This window comes from Eumetopias jubatus, unplaced genomic scaffold (assembly GCF_037043125.1).
Source record: "Eumetopias jubatus isolate StellerSeaLion01/CBP00866 unplaced genomic scaffold, mEumJub1_p1.0 scaffold_1, whole genome shotgun sequence".
NCBI classification, from domain to species: domain Eukaryota; kingdom Metazoa; phylum Chordata; class Mammalia; order Carnivora; family Otariidae; genus Eumetopias; species Eumetopias jubatus.
In genome coordinates, this window is record NW_028274807.1 from 215,251,706 (window position 1) to 215,279,682 (window position 27,977).

At 57.2% G+C, this 27,977-nt stretch overlaps 2 protein-coding genes across 3 annotated transcripts; one reads left to right on the plus strand and one right to left on the minus strand.

The window, feature by feature from the left end:
• The first annotated feature begins 1,185 nt into the window (after positions 1 to 1,185).
• MYDGF (myeloid derived growth factor) lies at positions 1,186 to 12,098 on the plus strand. Of its 2 annotated transcripts, XM_028126370.2 has the most exons (6): positions 1,602 to 1,816; positions 2,905 to 2,955; positions 7,365 to 7,426; positions 8,815 to 8,896; positions 10,243 to 10,315; positions 11,617 to 12,098. In XM_028126370.2, the coding sequence occupies exons 1-6, from the start codon at positions 1,649 to 1,651 to the stop codon at positions 11,694 to 11,696; spliced, it is 516 nt and encodes a 171-aa protein (XP_027982171.2). In that variant the 5' UTR covers positions 1,602 to 1,648; the 3' UTR covers positions 11,697 to 12,098. The 2 variants fall into 2 exon arrangements, with proteins under 2 accessions (XP_087874073.1, XP_027982171.2); XM_088017947.1 differs by lacking the exons at positions 7,365 to 7,426; positions 8,815 to 8,896; positions 10,243 to 10,315; positions 11,617 to 12,098 and adding an exon at positions 3,472 to 3,809 and having other exon boundaries at positions 1,186 to 1,816.
• A 2,312-nt stretch (positions 12,099 to 14,410) lies between these two features.
• TIPE1 (TNF alpha induced protein 8 like 1) lies at positions 14,411 to 27,586 on the minus strand. The gene is made up of 2 exons (XM_028126371.2): positions 27,505 to 27,586; positions 14,411 to 16,056 (listed from the first exon to the last, which is right to left on the minus strand). The coding sequence occupies exon 2, from the start codon at positions 16,049 to 16,051 to the stop codon at positions 15,491 to 15,493; it is 561 nt and encodes a 186-aa protein (XP_027982172.1). The 5' UTR covers positions 16,052 to 16,056; positions 27,505 to 27,586; the 3' UTR covers positions 14,411 to 15,490.
• Between the last annotated feature and the right edge of the window lie 391 nt (positions 27,587 to 27,977).

The window sequence follows — 27,977 nt, forward strand, 5'->3', positions numbered from 1 at the left end:
CTCCCTGCCCCTTCCGCTCTGCCGAGACAGTGGGAATATGAGCAGAGGGCCGCCTGTGGCCCAGGAGGTGGGCCTCACCCGACACCAAAGGTGCCTCACCTTGATCATGAACTTCCAGCCCTCAGAACGGTGAGAAATAAACATGTGTTTGTTTATAAGCTGCGGGGTCTGTGTTATTCTTGTTAGAACAGGCTGAACTAGGACAAGGAGCCTATCCAGGATCCCACATTGTGTTTTGTTGCCTTGGTCTCCTCCTCCTGTGACAGTGCCTCAGCCTTCGTCTTTCACGATGTTTGTGAAGAGGACTGCCCTGTTATCTGGTGGGACGTCCGTCAGCTTGGGTTTTGTAGGATATTAGCTTATAATAATTAGATTGAAGTCATGCACTTGGGGCAGGAAGTCGAGAGGTGCCACTGAAAATGTCCTTCCCCGGTTGTTGAAGTCTCATTGGTGACATTAACTTTGATCATTGGGCTAAAGAGGTGTCTTCACTCTAAAAGTACTATTTTTCCCTTTATAACTAGTAAGCATCTTGGGGGAAATACTTTTGAGACTAGGGAAATATCCTGTTTTTCATCATATTCTCCCCGCCCCCCGGCCACTTTTTATATCTGTTAACCTTAAAAAATAAAACTGCCAGTTATTTTACCGGTAAAAATAGGTCTGTTCAGGAGTAGCAGAAAACTGCAACCCAGGACAAGGAAGCTACCGCAACAACCAGAGGCAAATCTGCAGAGCAAGGGAGAGAACTACTCTTTTACAGAAGAAAGAGCAAATTGCAACAAGCGGTTATAAACAAAAGTCCACGGCTCTCAGTTCCAGGTGTGGCGGCTTCTCATTGGCTTGGCTGTGGCTGTCTCTCACTGGCTGGGCTGTGGCTGTCTCTCATTGGCTGGACTCTGGCTCTCTCAGGCGCCGAGCTGTAGCAGTGTCTCATTGGCTGGGCGGTGGCTGTCTCTCATTGGCTGAGCTATAGCTGTGTCTCATTGGCTGGGCTGTGGCTGTGTCTCATTGGTTGGGCTGTAGCTTTGTCTCACTGACTGGGCTCTGGCTGTCTTTCATTAGCTGGCTGTAACTATCGTTCATTGGCTGGGCTGTGGCTGTCTCTCATTGGCTGGGCTGTTGCCAGGGCAGGGGAAAACTTCCTTCCTCCTGCTAGGGCAGTGAAGTAGTGGCTAACATACTATGGACTGGCAGGGTGCTGGACTTCCTATTGGGTCTGCAATTACCAGAAGTCATCGGGCGCAGAGCTTTAGCTGCCGGCCTCTCCACTCCATTCTAAAAACGAGGGTTCCCCTTATTTTCAGATCCATCCAGGGATCTTGGCTGCAACAATTGAGGTATTTGCCCAATGGTTAGCGTCCATTTCCCTCATTCCAGACGGAATTTACTACGTTTACTAACTGGAAGAGCTGTAGGGTCAGTCACAGGGTTAGGAATCGCAGCACGGACGGACGGCAGGACCACTCACCCCAGGGACTCACCCCGTAAGTCCAAGCCCCGCCCCAACATGGCGGCCCCGGCCGGGAGAAGGCGGGGTGCGCCAGGTCACGTGGCCGCGCCGTCGCCGACGTGGCCTCTAGCGGACGCCCCACGTGTCCCTCGCCGCGTCCCGTCACCGCCCCAGCCCTGCGGACCCGATCCCAAGATGGCGGCGCCCAGCGAAAGGCGGAACGGCGGAGGTGCGTGGGCTGTGTTGCTGCTGGCGGCCGTGGCATTGAGGCCGGCGGAGGCGGTGTCCGAGCCCACGACGGTGGCGTTTGACGTGCGACCTGGCGGCGTCGTGCACTCCTTTTCCCAGAACGTGGGCCCGGGGGTACGTATCGCCGCCGCCCCGGGGGCTGGAGCGGTGGCGCCGTTGGGGGCGGGTCCTGGGAAGGGGGCGCGGACGGTCGTGGGCGGGGACTGGGAGGAAGGGACGCTGGGGGGTGCGGTCATCACTGAGGCGCGACTGAACGTGCAGGAGCTCGGCGTCCTGGGGTCTGGGGACTTGGAGGGTTGGGTCGCCAGCCTCAGTCTCTGTTTCCTCTCACGTGCCCAGCGTGCCCAGGCAGCCCTCACTCTCAGACCAGGCGAGTCCCCGGCCATCGGAGGGCTGAGCCGCCCCAGAGGTGGGCAGAGAGGAGGCTGAGGGGTATTTCGCCTCCAGGCCCTGTAGGAGGTCAACCCCGCTGCAGCTCTGACGAGGGAGGAAGTGGGCAGACTTTGCTCTTTTTCTCCATTGCGCCAGGTCCTGCTTCTCTTTCACTGAGGTGTGAGGCAAGGCCCTCCTCCCTCCTCACCTGGACGTCCGCAAGCCGGGGTCCAGCCCAGCCCTGTCCCCAGCTTGTTGGAGAAGTCCTTCCCCTCCCATGTTTGTGTTCCGTGTCTGTAACGGATGTCATGTCGTTAGCGGCCATTTATTGAGTGCTTCCTTATAGCCAGATATTGTGCCAAACGCTTGATTTGCTAGGACCATTTCACAGATGAGGAAAACAGGCTCAGAAAAAGCTTTCACTTGTCTGAGGCCCACAGCAGAGCAGAGATGGGTCTTCTGGTGTTCATGTCCTGCTTCCGAAGTCCATGTGCCTAGATGGGTGGGTGCTTGGAGGGTGTGGGACCTCCCCCTTCCCCTTTCCTGTTCTTCATCCCCCAGAAGGCACCTGAGTTGTTTGTCCTGACTCGGGAGCTCACTAGCAGGGGGGCAGGTAGGGGAGTTCTAGGTCGGTAGACACTGGGAGGCCTTGAGAGGCTGGCCTCCAGGGACATCAGTCAGGAATCTTGCTCTGCTTCCTTCCCCTTAGTGCAGATGCTCAAAAGCTGGATCTTCTTGATTTTTGGATCTCAGAGGACATCCTGAGACCCTCCACCGTAAGCAATAAGGATCACCTCCTAACAAGCTTTTTTCCACCTTCCGTTCTCCAGGACAAATACACTTGTGCATTCACCTATGCTTCTCAAGGAGGGACCAACGAGGTGAGTTGTTCAAAATTCCACATAGTTTTGTATGGCAGTATCCACTGTCATGGAGAGATTCTCTCCAGGGGGCAGTGGAGTTGGGTCATACCTTAATTAACTTAAACTTATTGAACTGTTCTTGTCTCACCAATAAAAGATAATGCTCAAGGTAACTAGTGATGGTAGATCCCCCCCTATAATTCCACAGAGTGAACAAATGTCTGGATGGAAAGAGGCACGTGAGATACGGACGTGCTGCACCTATGAGCCTCTCTTAGGAGTGTTTTATTTGCCTTCTGTGCTGCATGACAAATCATGACAAACTTAGCAGCTTAAAACAACACCCATTTATTATCTCACAATTCTGGAGGTCAGAAGCCACGGTCAGCTCAGGTGGGTGTTTCATAAAGCCCAAATCAAGTTGTCAACTGGCAGGGCTCTTATCTCCAGGCTCATTCAGGTTGTCGGTAGAATTCAGTTCCTTGCCGTGTAGGACTGAGGTCCCCATTTCTTGGTGGCTGTTTTCTCCAGCAGCTGGTGCAGAGAGGAAATAAGAGATCTGAAGCATAAGAAGAACGTGACTCACCATTGCTGGCTGTGAGGGGGCACAGGACAAGGAGTGCAGGTGGCTTCTCGGAGCTGAGGGCAGCCCCTGGCTTGTGGCAAGGCTTCCGTTTTACCACCACAAGAACTGAACGGAAGAGGACTCTGAACCTCAGACGGGTACAGTCTGCTGACACCTTGAGTCCAGTCTGCGAGACTCTGAGCAGAGGGCCTGCCAGGGCCAGTTTCTGCCTCGGGGACTGAGAGCTGATCAGTGGGCAGTGCAGTTAAGCTGCTAAATTTGTGGTCATTTATCAGGCAGGGTGGTGACTTGAGTGCCCCCCCCCCCCCCCGCAAAGATATGTTCACATCCTAATTCCTGGAACCTGTGAATGGAATCTTATTTAGAAAAAAATATTTGCAGATGTAAATTCAGGATTTTGCAATGAAGAGATCATCCTGGGTTTCCGGGTGGGCCCTAAATCCAGTGACAGCTCCTCTTACAAGAGACAGTCAGGAGAGATTTGATGGAAGAGGAGAAGACACAGAGGAAAAGGCCATGTGAAGATGGAGGCAAAGATGGAGGGGTGTGGCCACAAGCCACGGGGCATCTGGAGCCACTGGAAACCAGAAGAGTCAGGAAGGTTGCTGCCCCAGAGCCTTCGGAGGGAGCCCAGCCTGGGGACACCTTGATTTTGACTTTTGGCTTCGAGAACAGGCAGAGAAGAAATGGTAGTGGTTGTAAGGTAGCGAGTTTGGGGTGGTTGGTTATGGCAGCCGTGGGCAGCAATGCCAACAGTGGCAGACTAGCAGTGACACACCGTTACAAAGTGCTCCGAGAATAAAGGACTGGCATGGAGTGCTTTCTGCATACCGCTGCTTGGTTTTATTGGGAGGGAGAGCTGCAAGTTTTCGGGAAGATGCACAGATTTTCTGCTCAACATGGTTAGAAAGAATAAAAGAAAAATGAAAAGGAAGAATTCGTCATCACTATAAAAATCAGTAAAAACCTTTTTTTTTTTTTTTGGATTTTATCCATTTGTTAGAGCATGAGCAGGGGGAGGGGCAGAGGGAGAAGCAAAGCCCCTCATCTTCATTGACCTGACTGAAGATCTTTTTGTCCCTAATTGTGCCTTCGTCCCCAACAACCAGGCTTTAGGAAATACTGCTCTTGTTCCAGAACAGTGTGTGGTACTGTGTCACCTAACGGTGTAGAGTCGTAGAGATGGAGGCTGCTTAGGAGCCTCTCACGTGCCTGACACTCCCGGCACGCCGGTTCTCAGCCCCTCTCTCCTCCCACTTGGGACAGCGCGTTGAAATGGGCAAGAGCAGCTCTCTCTCCACCTTTGGCACCACTGACGTCCGGGATCCAGGGCCGGGTCGTTCTGTGAGGGAGCTGTCCCAGGCACTGGGGCCTCGAGCAGCCTTCCTGACCCCACCCACTCAGTGCCAGGAGCACCCCACTCCCCAGTGGTGACTTCCAAAAACATCTCCAGACATTGCCCAGTGTTCCCTGTAGGACGGAATTATCCCTCGTTGGAAACCACTGGGCGAGAGTGATTTTTGTTATTCTAGATGTGTCTTCTTTGTAAGTAAATGATTCCCAGTGACAGTATTTTAACAAAATGTAGCAAGCAAATGGTAACCCCCGCCACCAGGACAGCAGGCGTCCTGCCATTGTCAGCCCCTTCTTGCCACAGCTCCAGGCCTTGCTGCTTCTCCAGCTAGTCGTTCCACTATGGGATGAAGCCGAGTGGTGGAGCGTTCCTTGTAATGGTGAGCCAAAGCCCATGAGTCCAGCCTACCCCCAGGCACCCAGAGCCAGTCCAATGCACCCTCTTCCACGTGGCAGCCTTTTGGATGTGTGTAGCTAATTGATTTATGGGACAATGAACCGAAGTAGCACCTCTACTGTGGCGTTTATCGGGTGCCCCACGCTGTGCTAAGCCACACGCACACCTCATTTCTTCCTCTCCACAACCCCAGGAGGCCAGACTGCTCTGGCGTTACCCCATTTCACACTCGAGGACACAGAGACCCGGGCTTCCCCAGCTGGGAAGTGACCGAGGTGCCTGGGGTACAGACCCCTAACCACTGCTCTGTGCTCCTGACCCAGTGTCACCAGCAGCTTGGAAGAGAGCACATGCACCCTCCCCCCCCCGCCTGAACTTAAACTCTTAGAGGTGGACAGCCTGCTGCCATGTCAGATGAGGGAGAGCCAAGTTCACGCACACTGGCTGGGGCGACCGCAGGCTGGAGCCTTGTCTTGGAATAGGCTGAATTTGTTTGTTTTGGAAGAGGGGGTTCATCTTGAAGAAATCACCTTTAAGCAGAGCAGACGTGTGATGGCATGGCCTTGTCCCAGCAGCAGCCGTCTAGCGCGGTGATGAGACCACAGGGAGCCGAGCGCTGCCCAGACCTGAGGCTTACTATCTGCCCATCGCGCCCTGCAGCCACGAGACCGCGGTCAAGTTCACATAACCAGAAGGCCACTCAGAGGGATGTTGACCCTCTTACTAAGAAAGTCTCGGTTTTAAGTTTGTTTGCATTCCTAATTTTTTAAAAAAGATTTTATTCATTTGTGTGAGAGAGAGCACAAGCAGGGGGAGTGGCAGGCAGAGGGAGAAGTAGGCCCCCCGCTGAGCAAGGAGCCCGATGCGGGACTCGATCTCAGGACCCTGGGACCATGACCCAAGCCCAGCTGACTGAGCCACCCAGGCGTCCCTGCATTCATAATTTTTTAAACAGTGTTTAAACATTTGCCTCATCTTCAAGAGTCTTTTCAGAGCTGTGGGAAACTCTCAGATCTATTTCGTAGCATAAAACGTTTCCAGGTGCTCACAGGCCTTGGAGCCACGGACAGGTGTTTTTAGATAGGGAGGGAGAAAAGTCTGCTGAGTCCGCAGGCGTGGCCCACAGCCGTCCCTTTGACGAGCCAGTCACTGGTTCCCACATCCCTGCGGCAGGCAGACGGCGTCCGGGTGACCACTTACTCCTGTCGTGATTAACCTAAAATGGCCTTGTTTTTGTTCTTGAAGAAGCTCTGGTGTTCAACCAGGAATACCAGTGCTGGGAGGATATTATTACTCTGGGGGAAGGGACTGTAAACTCGCATTTTACTAGCAAGACAGACGCTTTAAGGCACCCAGAACCCAGTGGCTGTCCGTGTCCATTTGCCAGGTTTGCAGAGGCCATGAAAATTAGAAGAAGCTGTTAGCGGTGTGTCCGGGAGTCATTTAAAAGTTTTAATCTTCAGGGGCACTGGGGTCACTCAGTTGGCTGAGTGTCTGACTCTTAGTTTTTTTCATTTGATTTTTTACAAAGCTAATGCGTTCACATCCTTGCAAAAGAACGCATAAAAAGCATGGGTTCCACCCACGTCCTCCATGTAACCACGAGTATTACAGTCTCGCATCTGCTCCGAGGCCTTGATGCCGAGCCAACAAGCATGAATATATGGTCTCCTTTTATTTTAGTGTTTGTTTTTCTTGATAGGCTTTATTTTTTAGAGCCGTCTTAGGTTCACAGCAGAAGTGAGCACAAGACACAGATTTTGATACACCCCCCGCCCCCACTGCCTCCCCCCATCATTGACGGTCACCACCAAGAGCGGGACGCTTGTGACCGTCGCCAAGCCCACACGGCCGCATCACAGCCACTCCAACCCCGTAGCTGACAGTCTGGCTCGGTCTTAGTGCTGCCGTAAGCGTGGTGGTGGACGTATGAGGACACATGCCCACCACTGTGGTCTCGCCCGGAGGAGTCTCCCCGCCCCTGAGCCAGGCTCCAGCCTGGAGGCCCAGCGAAGGTTCGCTCCCTTTTCAGAACTGGAGGGCATCCAGTTGCAGTGCTGGGCTGACCTGTATCCTCCCCTCTCTCCCCAGAAGTGGCAGATGAGCCTGGGAACCAGCGAAGACCACCAGCACTTCACCTGCACCATCTGGAGGTGAGCCCGGGGTCCCGGTGGGGGGGATCTCCCCTGCAGGAATGCACTGAGGCTGCTGGGGGGTGTGTGCCTGCGGTACCTCCAGGCAGCAGGGACTGGCACCCCTGAGGAGCGTGGGCTGGGGGCGCTGGTCACCCACATGCAGGTGGGAGGGAGGGTGTGGCGCTGTGCCGGGGGCTGCTGGGGTTGGGAGTGCTCCCCAGGGAAGTGCATTGACACTGGGGCCCCGGGGGGTGGGCAGGGTCTGGGCTCCCCCACATCGTCCCCCTCCGTCTCCGCACCCTGCAGTGCGGCCCGAGTGAGCGGTGGGCCTGAGAAGGGACAGAGGGAAGGGGGTGCTCAGCTCAGTGGGGGAGGGTGCTAGAGCAGTATCACATCCTAGCCCTGCTCCCCTGGGCTCTGTGGCCTGGATCTCGTTCTTCCAGTGTTGGTTGTGGGTCTGGCATGGTGCAGGCACTTCGGGGGATGCACAGAAGTCCAAGCCGTGGTCCCACCCTCACGGGGGGTCGGCAGAGGGGGACAGAGCACTTGGAGGGCCGTGGCAGCGACATTGAATCAAAGGACACCTGTGTTCTAATCCTACTTGCAGGCAGCAGCCCACAGTCTTCTGCCTGATGCTTTGTAAACAGCAGGTGCTTACTAGGCAGTGTTGGCGGACATTCTTACCCACTCTGTGGACTGGTCCCTGTCGGCAGCAGGCAGAGGAGCCCCAGGGGCCGCCCTGATGACTGGGCATGTGAGCACCAGCACCCTACGTGGGCGCAGCGCCAGGCCACACAGGCCTGTGGCCATGCTCATGCGGGGCCACCCGTTTAGCAAGAGGTCCTGCCTGAACGGGCTGTTCTCCCAGTTTCACACATTGACTGACCAGGCCCGGCACAGCCTCTGGGGCTTAGAGAGTCCGGGAGGCTCCCTGGACCTCCGCCGCCTCCCTCCTGATGCACCCCCAGCAGGACTCTCCTGGCTCCCCCCCGCTGCCTCTCCACCCCCACCGTCTGCTCTACGCACACGGCCGCACAAGGCTCTCCACCCCGCACACACTGTCACCCCCTTGCTGCCACCAGCCCTCTCTCAGCTCCTCTCTGCTCTGGACTCTCTCAGCACTCTCCATGGGACCTCTGCCCTCTGCTCTCTCCCTCCTCTGCCTAGTTAACTCCTGTACTTCTCAGCCCCTGGGATGTTGCCTTTCCCTGGTTCCTGGTACAATACCTGGAATGTCTTTGGCACTCTATGAAAAAGTGTTCAGTCCCTGTCCTAGAACAGCTTGCACCCAGAAGGAGAAACAGACTTGTCAATAAATGAGCCAAATGAATGTTCTAGTACAGAGGAAAGAAAAGACGATGTTGAGGAGGCCAGGGCTGACTCCCTTGCCTGCCCTTCCTTTGCAGGCCCCAGGGCAAGTCCTACCTATACTTCACGCAGTTCAAGGCAGAGGTGCGGGGTGCCGAGATCGAGTACGGCATGGCCTACGTGAGTAAGGCACGCTTGCGGGGGTGGCTGCCCTGGGGCGTCCCGCATGGACTGCACCTCCCAGACAGGTGGGAGGGAGGGTGTGGCGCTGTGCCGGGGGCTGCTGGGGTTGGAAGGGCTCCCCAGGGAAGCACGTTGACACTGGGGCCCAGAGGGGGTGGGGGGGCAGTGTCCAGGCTCCCCCGCATCGCCTCCCTCCACCAGCAGGGGTGGGGAGGCGGTGGAAGCGAGGAGACAGACACAAGTCCTTAGAGGGTGATTTTGTAACGTGGGAGGACATGGGGCGCCACGCAGACTCTGGACGAGGAGGTGCCGGGGAGGTGGCACTGGGCTCAGAGCGGGACCCTGCTGACCCCTAGAGACCCGGCGGGCAGAGGAGGAAATGGACACCTGGCCTTCCTCTCTTACCGCCTGCCATCTCCTGCCGGTGCGCCTGCTGGCAGGGCCCACAGGAAGCCATCGGGGGGGGGGGGGGTGCCCAGGACACTAGCCGGGACAGCAAGGGAAGGTGTGGGCCCAGAGGTGCAGGCAGTGTGCTCACCGGTGGGGGGCAGGGCCCCGTGTCCGGTGGCTCCCGTGACCTGTGGTTCATGGCCCGGGCAGCGCCTTCTGCCACACCGCTGACCCCCACGGCCCGCAGCAGGGGCCGGCCGCACTGCAGAGCCCTGCTCCCCAGCCCCGCTTCTGCGTTTGGGTCACACACGGTTTGAAAACCACCGTATCAGTCCAAGCAGCCGAACCAGCAGGGACGGGCATTAAGAGATTTAGTGCCAGGAGCTGGCTCTGCTCCCAGGGGCCTTCCCGCTGATGGAATCAGGCCCACCCAGGGTCGCTGAGGAGGATCTCCTTAAAGTCAGCTCCTGGCCGACTTTTATCACACCCGCAAAGTACCTTCCCGCAGCAAGCGCCTGACTGCAGGCTCACGGAGTGTGGGCCTCCCAGCCATCCCAGCGCTGCCACCACACCGCTGGCCCCACTGCTGTCTGCGCTTTTGTCTTATTAGAAAACTCATATCTAGCTGATTTGAAAAAGACAATTCTGATTTTTAAAAATCGCATTCAAGAGACTGTCCTGTTTCTGTCATTTCCGTATGTTCACCGAAGGGGGAAATACCCTTCTCAGGGATTGGCAGCAAAGGCATGAGATCTTAAGCCAGTTGACAGTCTCTTAAGTGGATTAACCACTGCTTCTGCCGGATTCTCTGAGTGCTTAGAAGAGCAGCGCCCACACGTGCCCCTCTAGTCGCAGTGTGTGGCTTTAGCCCAAGCTGGGCTCCCGGGAGCAGGAAGAGCAGGCTGAGTCGCGTTCTCTCCTGATCAGGGGTGTTTCCACTTGCTCTCTTTCAGTCGAAAGCTGCATTTGAAAGAGAAAGCGACGTCCCCCTGAAAAGCGATGAATTTGAAGTGACCAAAACAGCAGGTATGTAAGGACGGCTTGTGGAGATGGACCCCAGGTTGTCAGGCACAGAAGGTCGGGGGAGAGGGGGATGGCACCTCCACCAGAGGGGCAGGTTATGGCCCAGTATCTGCAAGCTGTTTCTGTAAAGGGCCCCTAGTAAATATTTTTGGCTTTGTGGGGCAGACAGCCTCTGCCGAGACGACTCGACCTGGGAGAGCAAAGGCCGTGAGCCACAGGGCACTGAATGGGCATGGTTGTGTCCTAATAAAACTTGATTTTATGAACACAGGAATGTGAATTACATATCACAAAATAATCATTTTCCTTTTGACTTTGGTTAAAGCTATCTAAAATGTAAAAACCACCCTTAGCTCATGGCACAGGCCAAGCAAGCCCTACTAGGGACCTGAGGGCATGAAAATCTTCTGAGGCTCTTGGGGACGTTCAGTGGATTGCTTCCTAGAACGGGGGGGCCTGTGACATCCACACAGCCTGGCTGTCCTGGGTTCTGTGACTAGGAACAGCTTCGATGCTTGGGCAGCAGGGTTACCCCTAAGGTCGGGGGCGGGGGGCCTGGTGTCCTGAGCCATGTTCAGCCCTGCGGAGCAGATGTGAGCAAAAAGAGGGGTGGGAAGCTCCAGAGTTGGGGCTCTGTGCCTGAGAGCACGGGGGGAGGCCAATGATGATGACGATGGACACAGGAGTGGAGGTGTCCTGAGGGACACAAGAGGTGAGGTGAAGGATCCTTGTGGTTGTGGGCATCACCAGGCATGGGACAGGGGTGGGGGGGGGGGTGCAGTGAGTGGGCCTTTCAGGAGGAGGGGCCTTGGGTCTGGAAGGAGCCCTGCCCCACCTGCAGGTCCTCGAGGGTGTGGGGGCTGTTGCGAGTAGAGGTCCAGGACAGGAGATGGGGCGGCCAGCAGAACCTTGACCTCAGGGCACACAGAGAGGGGCAGGGCTGAGCCGCTGGGGAATAGCAGGTGAAGGCCGCGATCCCAGGTCCTGCCAGAAAGCCGCCATTGGGCCTCAGACAAGTTTGCCAGCGCAAGCAGGAGGTGACGCAGCCCGCCCCCCGCCTCCCATCCATCCTCACCGTGGCAGAAATGACCACTGCTCTTCCCACCCTGAGTGTTCCTGAGGCCTCCTGCTGTCCTCAGGACTGGCCCACCAACCTCTCCTTTCTTTGCTCCCTCATCCATAAGACTTTCAGGGCTGGGGGCCTTTCCCTGTTAAGTCCACTTCGGGGACTGCTCCCCTGCCCCGCCCAGGACCCAGCGCTTCTGGAGTGGCGAGGGCCCGACCATGTGCTTCTTGTCTCGCAGTGTCCCACAGGCCCGGGGCGTTCAAGGCCGAGCTGTCCAAGCTGGTGATTGTAGCCAAGGCCTCCCGCAGTGAGCTGTGACCAGGAGCCCCATCGGGGGGCGGCTTTTCCTCATCTCTGCTGAAGGAGCTGGGCTCTGGGACTGCTGGTGCATTACTGGTTTTCTAGGGGGGGGACTGTTGGCTGATGTCCTCTGAACATGGAGCAGGGGTCTGAGACCCGCTGCCCGTCTTTCTTACCAAAAGAGGCACTGGGGCACGTGAAGGGGGGCTCCTGGGGGAATCATGGCTTTTCTGAAGCCAGTGCGTGTCTCCCTGTGGATCAGGCCGGGCTCCAGATCACTCCCAGGGAGAGCAATCCTGCTGCCCTGAGTCTGAGCCAACTGTTTTCTTACAGTTTTCCCAGGGGACCTTCTTCCAGACTAACTGGGAAGAAATGAAATGTTCTTTTCATATTTAAATAAATAAGATGGTTGAAAAGCAACCACGTTGGCAACTGGCACTGGTGCCGGCCTGTCTGGGCACTCAGGGCTGGGGGGCGGCAGCAGGGTCTGGCTGCCCGCACCCGCCTACCGTCCTGGATTCTGGCGACCTGTGTCACCACAGGCACCTGGACTCTCCAGGCATGACTCCTCTGCAGGCGCAAAAGGGCCAGGTCTCAAGGAGGTCGGCCATGAACCTGGATCTCCCTGAGCTCGTGGGGCAGGGCCAGCCACACCCTGCAGGTCACCCTGAGGTGGGGGAGTGCTCAGGGCAGACCTCTTCTGCATCTGGCTGCTTGGCTTCACTTCTCTTTTTGAAGCCGGATTGCATGTGGTGACTTAAAACAACAGCAACCACAAACATCCATAGGCAAACAAAAGCCCCAAATGCCCCAGACACTCAGAAGGTCCTGGTCTCCCAGCAGTGGGGCCTGGGAGTCTGACCCCAGCTTGCCCTTCAGCCTGCTCTCTGACCAGGTTTTCTCGTGAGCAAAGGAGGGAAAAAGAAGCTGTGAGTTGTGCATTGGAGTCCTTGCTTATCGGAATCACCGTGTGGGATTTTGGTGGAGGACCCCTCCCCTTTCACCCGCCTGGCCTCCCTCCTGTCAGCCCGAGGACGTGGGCACGGTGGTGACCCCACTTGCCAGAGAAGAAGCAGGTGTGAGGGTTCCTGCCCCAGATCGCACACCTGTAGGAAGTGGAGTGGGACTCTCCCCCTGTCCACACCCCCGGTGTGTATAGACCAGCTTGGGAGCGTGAAGAACAGCTGTTCTCAGAGCACACAGCAGTAGCAGGGTCCCCCCGTGGCCCCGGAGATACCCTCGGGGAAGGACCCCGCCATCCCTCACTGTCCGGCACACACATTCCACGCTGCTCATGAGAGTCCTCAAGGGCACACGCGTCCACAGGGGGTTCACCCCACTCAAGAACAGATGCGCTTTGAGCTCTGGCGAGCATGGGGACCCCAGGGAAGGCCAGGAGCCTTTGCTGCTCCGGCTTTGAGGTTCAGTGGACGGAAAAACCAAGTGGATCGATCGCCACAGCACACCGGAGACATGGCCGCCCAGGGTCCCCTGCGGAAACAAGGCAGCTGGAAATGCAGGAGTGACGTGGCACCCGGGGCCGCCGCGGGTCACATGGGCCCGACCCCAGCAGGAGGGACAGATGCATCCGTGACCAGCCTGGAATCACTTACAACTTCCAAATCTTGTGGGGTCATCAAGGATGCAGAGCCAGTACCTGCTGGTCCTGGGACAGGGCAGGACATCTGGATGCAAACTAGTTGCCCTTGCCCCCACCAGCCATTTGCAGGCATCTTTCTAGATATTTCGGGTAAACTCGAAAAGGAACCCACCCTGGCCCTGGGGTCTTTGGTCATGATGAGATGCTGAGCCAAACCCTTGTTTGGGTGCACACAAGCCGAGCTCTGCAGGCCCGCGCGTCCATCCTCTTGGCGCCTGGGGGAGCAGAACTTGAACCTGTCGGCGAGGAGTGCACTGCGGGCATGTGACATTACACGCAAGCTCGGGTTGAAAGGCAGGAGCCCCGGGAGGGCAAGAGAAAACTGTCAGCCGGCACCAGCAATTTAACCGCTAGTCCCACATAATGCAAATGGAAGATGTGTGCCTTTATTGAAATAGTTCTGTAGTGCTCTTTGGCTTTTCTAATTAAATCTCAAATTATGAAGAGTCAAGACAGGCTGGGCAGCCCAGCAGGGCACAAAGCCTTAGGCATATGGATGCATTCAGTGTGCAAAGCCGAGGACAAAGGCTTTCTTTCCTCTGGGGCTTCTTGGGTGCTCAGAACGCAGATTGTTCTTGAATGTGAAGATCTGTCTCCTGACGGAAGATGGGAGGGCAGGTTTGCCTCAGCGGGGTGTGGCGGAGGTGGGCAGAGGGGCTGGCTCTCGGGCAGGAGAACCTTGGCTTTCTCAGGGAAGCAGAAACCCAACCAGAGGAAGGCTGTCCTGCATCTGGGGCAACGGTGCCCTGTCAGCCAGTCCAGCAGGCCAGGGGGAGGCAAAAGGGCGTGGTGGGGACTGCGGCGGGCCGGAGGGGCAACGTCAGTGCAGTGACACCGGTGGCCAGCGCAGGCTCAGGCAAGGTTCCGAGGAAAACTCCACGTCTAGATGGGTACGTGCAGTTTCCTTGACTAATGCCAGGTGTCTCAAACAATGGATGGGGCCGACCACACCCGTCTGCTCGCCTACAAAGGCCTGCAGTCCTCCGGTTTGAAAGCTTTGCCCCACAGACCTGGTCCTGCACAAGTAGTCGTGAGACCTCGTCCCCCCTCCCCCGCCCCGCAGGTGCCCCGAACAGCCTTCCCAGCCCTGCCTCGGCCCACCTGCCGCAGCGTTATGCAGTCCGCTAGAACCAACGCCCCTTCTACAAACGAGCGTCACAGCTACACTCCCACACCCCACGTGTCCATCTGCGCCCTGAGTTGAGAGTCCCTGCATCCTCTGGGTGTCGCCAAAGCCAGAATTTGTTGAGCGTTGCTTTCCGTGGTCTCGTCAGAACAGTTGGTGGTCTACCGAACACACATGAGATAATCATCTTCAAATGGGCATGCCTCTCAGATGGCTTTACCCTGGAGCCCCGGGCCGGGGACACACTCTGACCCTTCACACGTGGGAGTCGGCTGCGATTCCAGCCCCATCGAGACATCCTACCTACAGCAGCCACCCCGGCGCTCTCCTTGGCGCCCGGCGCACCTGCCCTGGGGCTGCCAGAACTGAGTGTCCCCTGCCGGGTGGAGGCAGCAACAGAAATGTGTTCCCTCTTAGTTCTGGAGGCCAGAAGCCTGTGATCAGGGTGTCAGCTGGGCCGTTCTAGTGTCTGCCCCCATCTTCACCCACGTCCGAATGTCCCCTTCCTACAAGGACCAGGGGCCCAGCCCTACTCCAGCGTGACCTCATCTTAACTAACTACATCTGCAACGACCCTCTTTCCCAAGAAGGTCACATTCAGAGGTCCTGGGGGCTAGGACTCCAAAGAATCTGGGGAGATGCAGCTCACCCCGTAACACTCCCTTTCTCCCGGTTCACCACGACCCTGTCGCAAGGAACAGGCAACATCGTTCGTCATTAAGTGGCGAGCGCCAGCTTCTGAAGGCATCCGGTGGCTGGAGGGGTGGTGCGGGTCAGGTCAGGCCGGCCTGGGCAGAGAGCAGTCTCGGGGTGCCTGGGGAGGCCGCGGGCCAGCAGGCTGAGCTCTTCTCCTCTGGAGATGGGGCGGAGGGAGAGGCGACAAGATTCCTTAAAACCACTGCTTCCGACGGATTAGCATCCTCTCCGAGAGGATGGGCACCTGTCCCGGGGATTTGGCCAGAATTGGATGGGAGAAAAGAGGTTCTGGAGCTGCCCCCGCCCCCGCAGCAAACCCAGGCCCAGAGGTCATATGCTGTCGTCGTCCAGCATCCTGGTGAGGCCCTCGCAGATGCGGCGCAGGTGCGAGCGGTAGGGCTCGGCGGGGCTGTAGAGCGCCGCCAGGAAGTCGCAGTCGGCCAAGTGGCCGAAGACGTGGTTGATGCGGCCGTGGGATTTGGCGGTCAGGTGCGCGCCCACGGCCTGGTGCAGCAGGTCCCGGCACTCGTGCAGGGCGGCGGCCAGCACGCGCCGGTCGAACGTGAAGTCCACCTGGTGGAAGCTGACTGCGGTCATGGCCAGGCGGCGCGCCCTCTGGCGGAAGCGCTGCAGCAGGGCCAGCTCCTCGCCGCCCAGCTGGCCGCCGCGGAGCAGGACGCCCAGCTTCACGGCCACCTTGACCAGGTTCTTGAGCACCTTCTGGGCCTCCTTGCGGCTGCGGGTGAACTCCTTGGTGGCGCGGTACAGCTCATCCAGCACCTCGCTGCTCGTGTCGTCGATGAACACGGCCACGGTGGCCTTGGACGCCATCTTGCTCAGGAGCTTCTTCTGGGCCTGCAGGGCCAGGCTCTTGGTGCTGAAGGTGTCCATCGGCCCTGCCAGGAGGAAAGGCACATAGGCGTCAGTCCCCACAGCCCCGGGGCCTTCCAGGGACCTTCCCGGCGGGCCCCTTGTGTTTGCTGCCACGTCGTCCCAATCCGTGAAATGGGCGCGTGCCAGTGGCCCAGCCCCAGGAGAGCCTCACCGACAGGAGCCTGCCGTTCCACAAACCTGCCGGGAAGCACCTACTCGGTGCGGGGTGGAGGCATGTCCAGGACACATGGGCTGTGCTACCCTCAGAAGCTACAAGATGCCATCGCGTGGGCTCCCCAGAGAGGCAGGGGTGCGGGCAGGCCTTCTGGAGGGAGGGACAGGTGAGGAGGTGGGCAGAGGGGCACGTCCCAGGCCGATAGATCTTCACACTCCGCGGCCTAGAGGGACAGTCTGAGGAGCCAGAGCACAGAGCACAAAAACAGGGCAGGACACCTCCGTAGGAAGGCTTGTGAAAACAAATCAGTCACACTGAAAAGATGGGGACCAAAGGGACCCTAAGGGATCTAAGGGAGTTCGTTTCTAAAAAAAGAAAGAGGGGCGCCTGGGTGGCTCAGTTGGTTAGGCGTCTGCCTTCGGCTTGGGTCGTGATCCCAGGGTCCTGAGATCGAGCTGAGCTCGATCAGACCGAGCATCGGGCTCCCTGCTCAGCTGGGGGTCTGCCTCTCCCTGTGCCCCTCACCTTGCTTGTGCTCGCTCGCTCTCATTCTCTCTCTCTCAAGTAAATAAAATCTTTTAAAAAATTTTAAAAAGGAAGGGAGGGAAGGAAGGGTAAAGTCAAAAGAGGGAACGCATAATGGTGAAATCTGGGCAGGATGTTCTCCAGTCCCCCAGGCCCACCATATCCTCACTGTGGGCTGAGGAGGGGCTCAAGGTGAGTCACCACAGGGAGATTCCACCCCCACTAAGTCCAGCTTGTCATTGCCCACCCCCATCCTGCAGTTCAGTAGGCCCTGGGCTGTTTAGGGTGGAGGAGCCCAGTTACTACCAATTCCCCGGCCTCACTGTCCCGGCGCCCTGGGGCGAGAAATGAGTCAGGTGGGCAGTAGCCTGGGCTGTGGGGCCCCGGGGGGGGGGGGGTGGCGGGGCACGTGTGAGGTGAGGTTTCTAGGAACACATTGCTCCAGTGACGCCTCTGATCTGGAAACACTGACTTGTGACAGCTCCTGCCCAGGAAAGGGCTGGGACAGTGGCCAAGGGGAGCGGCAGGCCAGCTCCCGGGGCACAGTGAGCAGGCCCCCGACTGCAGACTCTGTCTGTTCCTCACACCTGTCTCCACGGCCGACTGCCAGATGCCCCGAGTTCTGAAGCCGCCCCTCCAACCACCTTCTTCCCGCGGTGCCACAGTTCTTCCCAACTTGCACATCTGGGCGTGATCCTTGCCTTCTGAGGACCAGCTGGCAGCTCCCACAGCTCCCAGGACCCGGCCCCGCACCTCTTTCGGTGCCTGCATCCTCCCTGGTGAACTCCTGTTCATCCCCCCGGAGCCCTGGCCCCTGAGTCCCTGCCTCTTCTCGAAGTTTCATCCCTCAGCTTGGCTTGGATACTACCTCTTCTAGGAAGCCATCCCCGAACCAGCAAGCTGACGATGAGGCACCTCCTCTGGGCCACGCAGTGCCCCAGGCACCCTCCAACACTGCTCTGCCCACCTGCATCGGCCTTCACTCCCCAGCTGGTCGGCCTCACCCCAGCCCACGGGGCAGGCAAGGGGCCTGCTTCCTTACCCGCTGTGTCTTTGGAGACTCCAGAAAAATGAATGAGGCGAGCCTGAGACCCACCCCCAGCCCTCACCCACTGGTCCAGGCCCTAGTAGAATCTACCCCCATCCCGGCCCCAGGCCGGCCAGACCAGGAATGCCATGTGGGTGCCCGATCAGCCCCCAGAGCCCCCACAAAGCCCGTCTTTGTTTGAGCTCACACCCTGAGAGAAGTCCCACCCCCTGGACTGCCCCCTCGCCTGCCCTCAGAGGTCAAGGTGGGCACAAGGATTGCAGGACTGCCTTCCCTGCCCCCCACACCGTCACCAGCCTTCAGGGCTACACGGGCCTGGGCCATAGCAGGGGTGCTGCTGACTTGGCACCACATGGCAGGCCCTGAGCCGGCAGCATGCGCCCATTTCATCATTTCCGCCAGGTGGTAGGCTGGTTGCCAATTTGCTGAAGAAATTACACAGGCTCAGAGAGGCTGAGCCACTTCCCCTAGGCCACACAGCAACAGAGCAACTGACCGCCTTGGCAGGCCTAACTCTCTCCACCTTCCCCAGTTGGTGCCTGCAAATCACCTCGAGCTTTCAAGGGCCAGGAGCTGTTTCAGTGACAAATCCAGCCCCAGGACTTAGGACCTGCTCCCGGATCTGACCACTTAGTCAAGCAACATAACCGCCCCGTGCCTCAGTTTCCCCATCTGTAAAATGAAGATCAAACTAAGTCTGTCCTAGGGCAGAAGCTTGTGGCTAACCCCAGTGCCCCCCAGGCTGTGAGCTTTCCCTGGGCCAGGGGCTGGATGCCACTGCCTGGCATTCTGCCATTCAGGCTGTACGCCATTCAGCTCCCTGAAGGCATAGCCCTACTTGTCTGTGAGATCCTCTGAGGAAAGGGCAGCAGCAGCTTCAGGCTGCTGAAGGAGTACCTGTGCCTCCCAGATGCCTTCCCACCAATTTCTCTAGAATGTTCTATTCCATTCCCTGTACCAGGACTCCTCCTCTCCCTGTAAACTGCTCATCCAAGTCTCAGCATCGCAGTCACCTCCTCCTGGAAGCCCTCCTGGGTGTCTCAGGCTGGGTCAGGTGCCCCTTGGCTCCCATGGTGCCCCGGGCATGCTCCATTCTGGCCTTGCACACCTTGATTTCATTGTTCGTCTCCCTGGCCTGACAGTGCAGGCAGGGGCTGGGGCTCCCTTGTTCACATGGTGCCTCCGGTGGTCAGCCCAGGGCCTGGTACACAGCAGGCACCTCTTAAGTGTTTACTGAACGCATGAGGGAAAGGATGTCCACAAACATCAGAAACGAGAAGGAACCCCCAAGGCCTTGCATTCAGTCTCCCCAGCTTACAGATGGACAAACAGGCTCAGAGAAGGAAAGGACTTTCCCTGAGTCCAGGGAGGAGGCCCAGGTGCCTGGACCCCAAGGGCCCTGGACCCCAGGTCTTGTTGCCTATCTTGGTTGCTGTATGACTTTCGGGGGTGAGGTGGGCGGGGGGGCTCTGTCCCTCTCTGGGCCTTGGCCTTCCAATCTGCAAGCGCTGGTTGAGTGTGTTGGTTCCGGAGGGGAGCTGGGCCCCCAGCAGGACCTCCCTCCTAAGCCCAGAAGGAAAAGGGGGTGGGTGAAGGCAGCTGCAGCCTCCCTCCAGGCCTCCACACTCCTAACCCCTCCTAACTCCTAGCCCCCAGACCTGCTAACACCTGGGCCAGCCCAGCTGCATGACCCCCTCTTCCCCAACCCATTGTTCTGCCAGAAACCCCCGTCCAAGCAGGCGGACAAGGAGATGACTGCCATCCCAGGGGAGCAGGCCACAGACGAAAATAAACCCCAGCCTTCCTTCCTTCCTACACACTCACCCAGGTCTGGGGGCGGGCAAGCTAGGAGGTGACCAGGCTGTGCCACGTCAGCCCTTCTGGGGCAGGGCCTTCCCAGGAACTGCCCAGGGGCTCAGGGGCCAGATGGTCAGCGTCCACAGTCCCTGCCCACCGAGTGCCCGAGCGTCCCGTTATCATCAAAGCTAAAAAAAGCCTGCTAAAGGATCGAGGGCTTGGCTAGAACACTCATTCAGTCGCTAAGGAGCATTTATGGAGCACCACGTGTGTCCCCAGCACAGGGGATATTGGAGTGATCCGAAGAGATCCTGTTCCTGCCCTCTGGAGGATTCCAGCCTCCTAGACCCAGGCCACCTTATTACAAAATAATTTGGGTCCCCCCGTTTCCCTGAAATGGAATCTGCAGACACCACTATCTACCTGCACCCACCAGTTTAGAAACAAAATAGGGGGTGCCTGGCTGGCTCAGTAGTTAGAGTGTGTGACGCTTGATATTGGGGTTGTGAGTTTAAGCCCCATGTTGGGTGTAGAGATTACCTTAAAACCTTTAGGGGTGCCTGGATGGCTCAGTAGGTTAGGTGTCTACCTTCTGCTCGGGTCATGGTCCTGGGGTCCTGGGATCGAGCCCCACATCGGGCTCCCTGCTCAGTGGGGAGTCTGCTTCTCCCTCTACCTCTGCCCCTCCCCCCAACTCACGTGTGCCCTCTCTCTCTCAAAAATAAAATCTTTAAAAAAATTAAATCTTTAAAAACATAAATAAATAGATGGTATAAAGGTGGTAGTCTGAGGCAGACTGATTGGGGAAGGGGTCTAGAATATCCCTTGTTTTGTGTCTCAATCTGGGTCTATACAAATATAAAAAGCCATCGAGCTAGATGGTCGTACAACTCTGTGATTATGCTAACACCCAGCAAATTGTACACTTTCCAAGGATGAATTTTTGATATGTGAATTTATAATCTCGATAAAAAAAAATTCTAATCTTTCTCCAAAGAAGAAACATAAATGGCCAACCAGCAGCAGGAAAGACGCTCAGGGAGGGAACCAGACACAGAAGGCCACATGTGGTGTGAGTGCACATGGGTGACACGGCCAGAACAGACTCATCCACGGACGGGAAGGGGGCGTCGTGGGGGCCGGGGCTGGAGGCGGACGGTGTGGGGTGGGGCGTGACTATTGATGGGGATGGGGTTTCTTTTTGGGGAGAGGGAATGTTCTGGAAGTTGAACACTTTAAAACACTGAATTTTCTGGTATTCGGGTTATATCTTATCAAGCTGAACACTTACTATATATATTAAGTGTATATATTTTATACCTTTCTGCCCCTTACTATATGTTTTATGCCTCATATTTAAAATTTAAATAAATTTAACATTTGAAAAGTCAGGATTTGGCCCATGCTGTAGTACAAACAGAAATAAAAGGATCACACAAGCTGAGATTTGTAAATCACTTCCACCTTGCCAGGCACATAGGAGGTGCCTAATAATACATGGTGGATCGAAAAGAATTTCCCGCCTTAGCAGCACAGGCCCACCGCACTTGAGGATAGAGCGCATCTCCTAGAGATCTGCTATGGGGCATGGCAGTGAACATGTAGCTACAGATTCCTGTCGAAAAGAGCTCCCCCTCTCCCTCAATTTACCCAGGAGTTGCATTTTGGGAACAGTCACTGGGTATTAAAACCGTGCAAAACCCCACTCAGCGGTTTGTGTCTGACAGGATGTTAGGAAGTTGTGTGTGCCAGGGGGCTACTCAAGGCACGTGGCTGGATGCCTAGTGTCCCTGCTCCCTGCCCCCCAATGCCAGAACATCCTGTTATCATCACAAGCAAAAAGAAAGCCCTCCAAATTTCCAAAATAGTCCCGTAAGAGGCATCTTCCTTGCTGGAAGCCTCCTTCCAGCAGACACCAGAGACACCAGAAATCAATGGACACAAAAACAAACAGGATAATTTCAGAGAGAGATAAGAGCCAAGGAGGGGGGAGTGACAGCCAGGGACAGCAGGTGACCTTGGCCAGGATGGTCAGGAAGGCCTCTCTGAGGTGGAGCTGCCAAAGCTGGGACTGGAAAGACAAGGTCTAGGGGAAAGGTGAGCCAGGCAGAGGAAAACGGCTGGTGCAAAGGCCCTGGGGCAGGACTGTGCCTGTGTTAGAAGAGCAGTGAGGAGAGTGAAGGCCACTGTCTGGGTCCGCCCACAGCCCTGCTATCTCCCCACAGGGACCCCAGACAGGCCCCGTGCCCTTGGGGACAGCTTTCCCACCTGTGAAATGGGTGTCCGGGTACAGAGTCCCTGGCTCTGTTGACGCTTGCCCTGCCCCCCACATTCTTCCCCAGAACTATGGAGCCCAATCCTTACCCTTTCTCTGTCAACCCCACTTTGTCTTTTGGACTCGGAACTTTGTCCTCATCCCAGTTTGGACACTCCAGCTCCCAAACGCCCTGCACACTGGCCACGGACCCTGACCTCAAACCTCTGGGCTGCTCTAACATCCTTTACCTGCAGAGGCAAAGATGGGAGGCAGGACTGTCCCCGAGCCTCCCCTGAGAGGCGAAGGGCACACACCGGTGAACGGCACCCTCCCAGTGGACCCTGTTCTTTCCAGTTCCTTCAGTTCCCAAACTCAGGAGCCAAGCCAGTCTCTCCCCCATTACAGCCACAACCCCCTCCATCAGTCTCTCCGTCGCTCAGTGGGCTCCAGCCTCACCCATCCCCTTGCTGCATGCACTGTGCCTCTGCCAGGGGTCGGGAGCAGGGGGCGTTCTCAGCATAAGGGTCCCCCTGCTCAGAGAGGCTTTCCCTGACACCCCAAATCATTCATCCCTGGTCTCCTCCACCTCACCCCGCTTATTTGTGACAATTCATTGTGTTGATTCATGACTTAGGCTTCCTATGCCAGGTTCGAGGCCGTGAAGGTGGGCAATGGGTCTGTCTTAGTCCTGGCGGGGTCACCAGTACCCAGCCCTGGGCATGCAGTGGATCCTAACTAGAGGATTGTTGAATGACTAATTGATCACTGAATGCAAATCGAGGCGCACGTTAATGCGGGCGGGAAATGATGTTGCAAAGCTGCCCAGGCCCTGTTTGTTGGGAGGCCCTGGAGGTGGGGGTGGGGAGACCCCTCCCGGCCCTCCCCCATCCCACCGGGGCTGAGCACACCGCAACCCCGTATCGAGTCCCCACAGCCAAATCGATTCCCGCAAAAGGCTCTAGGTAAGTTTCGCCAAACCAGGATGGGTCACGGGCCTACACATGTGGTTGACAAACATGTGCAGTTCTGGGCACGGATGTCATCTGACATTCTCCTTTACGGGAACAAGCCAGACTACCGAGAAACAAGGAGAATGAGAACTGCGTTCATCAGCAACGAGAGCGACGTCAGTGCCGAGCCCGACGGCGGGTGTCCGGGGGCGGGAGAGCGTCTCCTCCATGCTCTTGCGCTTTTCACAAGGAAACCGCTGTGGACCCGACACACTGTTGAGTTTAATTCTCATCATTGGCATTCTCTTCATCACTTTCTTGAGATCTACCAGGAGTTGGCGAACCCTGGCCCACTGCCCGTTTTTGTAAATAAAGTCAGTTGGCACACCACCACAGCCATTCGCTTCCATACCATCGATGGCTGCTTCCGCGCATAACGGCAGCCTTGAGGACACGGGACAGAGACCTGTATGGCTTACAGAGCTGAAAATATTTATTCTCGGGCCCTTCATAGAAAAAGTTTGCCAACCCCTGGTCTAGACAATCAACAGAACAATAAATCAAACCCCGATGTGTAGTAGTGGCCAATTTCCACGGTGTACGTGCTCCCACCATGGCCAATTTCAAGCTTCCAACTTGATGTCAGTGAAGGTGGAGCTGGGAAGAGCTGCTCACCATTTCCGCCAACCACATCCAATAGATGAAAATGACCTCAAGAGTACAGATCTTAGTCAAATACGGTAGAATAATTAGGAAGTTACAATTTTTGACTATTTATGACCTTTGCTTTTTTATATGAGATTTATCAACATATGACTCACACACCATAAAATTTGTCCTTTTAAAGTGTACAACTCAGTGGTTTTTATATATTCACAGAGTTGTGCGACTATCGCCATTATCTAGTTCTGGAACATTCCGTCACCCCTAAAAGCAACCCTGTCCCCATCAGCAGTCCCCTCCTGCAGGCCCCGGCCCCCACGAGCCTCCTTCCCGTCCGTGGAAGAGCCTGTTCTGTGCGCGTCACCCACGGGGACTCACACCCCGTGTGGCCTTCTGTGTCTGGTTCCCTCCCTGAGTGTCGTGGGCTCGGGGCCCGTCCGCGGGGCAGCGCATGTCAACGATTCACTCCTTTTTATGGCCAAATAATATTCTATACCCTCGTTTTAAATATAATGTAAGCTCCTCATAGTCTGTCATTTTTAAATAATGGCTGTGTTTAACAACCTAGCCGTGAAAATTCCTGACAAGACAGCCTGGGGCTCTCATGAGCCGGGCTGAGCCGGTGACAGCAGGCCCCGGGTCCCCGGGCAGCCCATCCCCACCGCATGAATTCTTCATGTCCCACACAAAAGGTGTCAATAATTGATGGACCAGCGCAGCAGGGACGGGCCAGCCACTCCATCTCACCTCTCTGAGCCCTGGCTGTAGTGGCCCAGGGTGGCCTCAGGGGCCCCAGGCCTCCGCCCACAGCAGCAAATGCCCCCTCTGTCCTTTTTCCCCACAAAAGACCCTCTGCCAACAGCAGGGACCCCACGGCGTCGGGTTTTTAATCAGCCACCGCTCGGACCTCACAGTCGGTGCCCAATTTGGATATGGCAAAAGGACTGCTGTCGGAGGGGCTTGGGGGCCTCAGTGGTTCTCAAACGGGGTTCCCCAGAGCCGGAGCCGGGTCTGGCCACCTGCCGGGCATCAGGGGGAACTGGGACCCTGCCAACTACGGTCAGACTCCCACTAAAGCAGAGCTTGGGCGCCAAGCAGGAATGTTGGGAGAGCACAGCCCACCCCCTACAGAAAAGACCAGGCCAGGCTGAGGCCAAGCGAAAGATGTTCGAGGCTTCGAACGAGGGTCTTGTGGCAGCAATGTGGATGCAGCCTCTAGGTGAGTCCCAGCTCCGCACACCTCTCCCCTCTCCACTGCCTGAGTCCTAGCTCCCTGAGCCCTGAGCCCTCCTTCCGGGCTCGGGCTCTCACACTTCCTCATCGTCCTCCCCAAAGAGGCCACCAGAGGGCGCCGGTGAGCACCGGAGTCAGGAATCTGCCCACAGCCCTCCACTGCTCGCCTTTCTGGGGTAAAAGCCCAAATTCTTCCCATTGCCCACAGGACCATGTATGACCTGCCCCCACCCCCATCCCCTCACTCTCTTCCCTCACTCACTCTGTTCCAGTCACATGGGTCTCCTCACTGTTCCTCTGAAACTCCAGGCCCGGGCCTGCCCCAGGGCCTTTGCATGGGCTGTGTCCTCTGATTGGAATGCCCTTCCCCTCAGGTCTCCACATTGCTGTTTTTTTTTTCTTGTCATTCAGGCCTCAGCTCAAATGTCACCTCCTCAGGAGCCCCTCCCAGGTCCCCCATCTAAACTAATTTCCACATCCATCTGTTTCTCCATCATCTTCATGCAGTTACAATTAAGCATAATGATATTTCTGGATGATCACCTGTGTTTCCCAAGTCCAACCTGTGAGCCAAGTGAGGGAGGGCACCAGCTTGGCCTTGGTCAGTGCTGTGTCGGAGGTGCCCTGCACCAGGCTTTGGTTTACGGTAGGGCCTCAGAACCTGTTGAGTGAATAAATGACCTCCCAGCACCAGAGGGGCATGGAGTCTGAGAGCTCATCCAAAGGCCCCACTGTCCAGCCAGGGAAACTGAGGCCCAGAGAGAGATAGAGACAGCCCAAGGCCATGTAGTAGGGCCACGCGAGCTCCTCCGGAGTGGGGGCTCCCCCAGATAAATGCTCCCCAACTTCCACTACCCCATTGGACAGAAGTGGATGTTGAGGCCTGGAGAACAAAGTCTTGGAGGATCCCAAGGACTCAGCCAGAGGAGCTTCCAGGAAAGCTCAGGTGGGGGAGCCCAGGGAGTTATGTCGTGGTGGGGGGGGGTGAGGGGTGCCCAAGGGAGGGGCACATGCTGTGTACCTGGCCCAGGCCTGCCCATCTCCAGGACCCCCCTCCCCTGCCTCTACATTTCTAACACATGGGGCTGTGGACACCCACCCCCTCTATGTCTCTAACACCTGGGGCTGTGGACACCCACCTCTAGGCCTCTAACATTAGGGGTTGTGGGACCCCCCCCACACACACACACGTCTCTAACACCTGGGGCTGTGGACACCCCCCCTCCCCATGTCCCTAACACCTGAGGCTGTACCAGGACAAGCCTCAGCCATTATTCAGCATCTGCCTCTGGGCAGGGACATTTCCGCCACAACAGCTGGAGCTTTGTCCTCAGGCACCCTCTCCTGGCCCCATTTGACAGACAGGGACACTGAAGCCTCTTAAACCCACCACATCAGATCACCAAGCAACTGAAAGTCCCCTGTCCTACCCAGGCCTCAGATGGGAAACAGGTTCAAGAGCATCTGACCTGCCCAAGACCACACAGCAGGACGGGACACCATAGGCCTCCCAAACTGCACCTGTCTGACTCATCTATTTGCTTAGGGACCTCCCACCCTCATCAGGGAGGGGCTCAAGCCCCCCACTAGCAGCCCCCCCAGTAGTCTGGGCACTCACCTACTACCAGCTTCCCAGGCCACCAGGCCTGCAAGTGATAGAAGCACAGCCCAGGTGTTTGTGTGGCTGGGGTGACAACTCTTTGTTCTGGTTTCCATAGGTACCGCGTCCCTGGGCCAGCCTCTCTCTGCTCCTCCCAGCTGCCCAGCCCTTGCCTGGCAGTCCCTTGGCCCAGCCCATCTAGGCAACTTGTTATGTTTCAAAGTCGTTGCCCATGGACCTGGCATGGCAGCTGAAGGAAGAGCCCATGCAGAGGACCCTGGGGCAGGACCATGTCTGGCGTGTTGGAGGGCTGGTATGGCCGGAGCAGAGTGAATGAAGGGGAGAGAGGGAGGGCCCGGAGGAGACATGCAAGGCCCACATTCCTGCATTTAACCTGGAAGCAGCCCTCTCCCCCAGGGAGTTCTGTCCCTTCCCATTCTACAGACAGGAAACTGAGGCTCAGAGAATCCAATCACTTGTTTTGGGTAGCATGGTGAGTGGCAGAACGGGAGCCAAACGGTCTGAACTCCACAACCACTAGCCTGAACTGCCCTCACTCAGCTGTGGCCCCCCCCAGGGCATTCAACTCCCCCCGCGGAAAGGAAGCAACCTTGGAGGTCTGTTTACAGCTGGGGCTGCCCCTCCTCAGGGAGCCCCCCAGGATAGAGGAGGTGGCGATGCACACAGATCTAGGTCAGGTCACCTGCCAATTACCTAGGCAGCTACAGTCCCAATTCATAGCTGACAAAACTGAGGCCAAGACTTCAGGCCACTGGGGAGCTCCCAGGTGGCCAGTCTGGGTGGGACTGGCCATGGCTCTTCCTGCCGCCTGGACTAACCAGAAGCCACACACATTCCCATCACCACACCTTTGGCCAGGCTGCCCACCACCTGGAATGCCCTCCCAACTTTGGAATCTGGGAATCCGGCCCTAGCACCTGGCACCCTGCTCGGTTAAAGGGGCAGAGTCCATCCGAGTCCCCATGGGGGTGGGGGGACGCTGGTCCCAGAGCACAACCCCAAGCTTGGGAGGGCAGTTCAGACCCAATCTGTCTTCCCCTAACCCATCCAGCAGGAGAGTGACGGGGACACAGAGGGAAAGGGAGAAACAGAGGGACACTCAGGCAGAAATACGGACAGGCATGGGGGCGAGAGAGACAGGGCGTCCAGGTGGCCCCCAAGGTGCGCTGAGAAGCGGAGGCGCCCGGACATCGCTCCCTCACCTGCTCTCCGGGGCCTGTCCGTCGGTTCGAGCGTCGGGACTCCGTACAGCCGTCTCCGAGGAGCAGTTGCGGCTTACGCGGGACTCGCGCTGGAGGACTGAGACGGGACTGGACGGGACGGGGCGGGGCGGGAAGTTCGGCCCCGCCCTCCAAAAGCCCCGCCCCCGATGCGGCCCCGCCCCGCCCCCGCCCGCGCGGAAAGGACCCAAGAGGGGCGGAGGGGGTGGGGTGGGCCGAAGGCGTGAAATTAGCCAATGGCAGTGCGGGCGGCGTACGAAGAGGCCAATGAAAGCAAGTTATCTGGAGGGGGCGGGGTCTGGGGCGGGGCCAAACTGCTCCGAGAGATTCCTCCGGAATCGTGAAACGCGCCGGATGCGGTGTTGGGGGGCGGGGGTGGGGGGGGCGTGAGCCAAAGAAAGGAGAGGAAGGAGATCCAGAGTCAAAAACTGAGACCCGGTGAGGAGGGGGGCAGG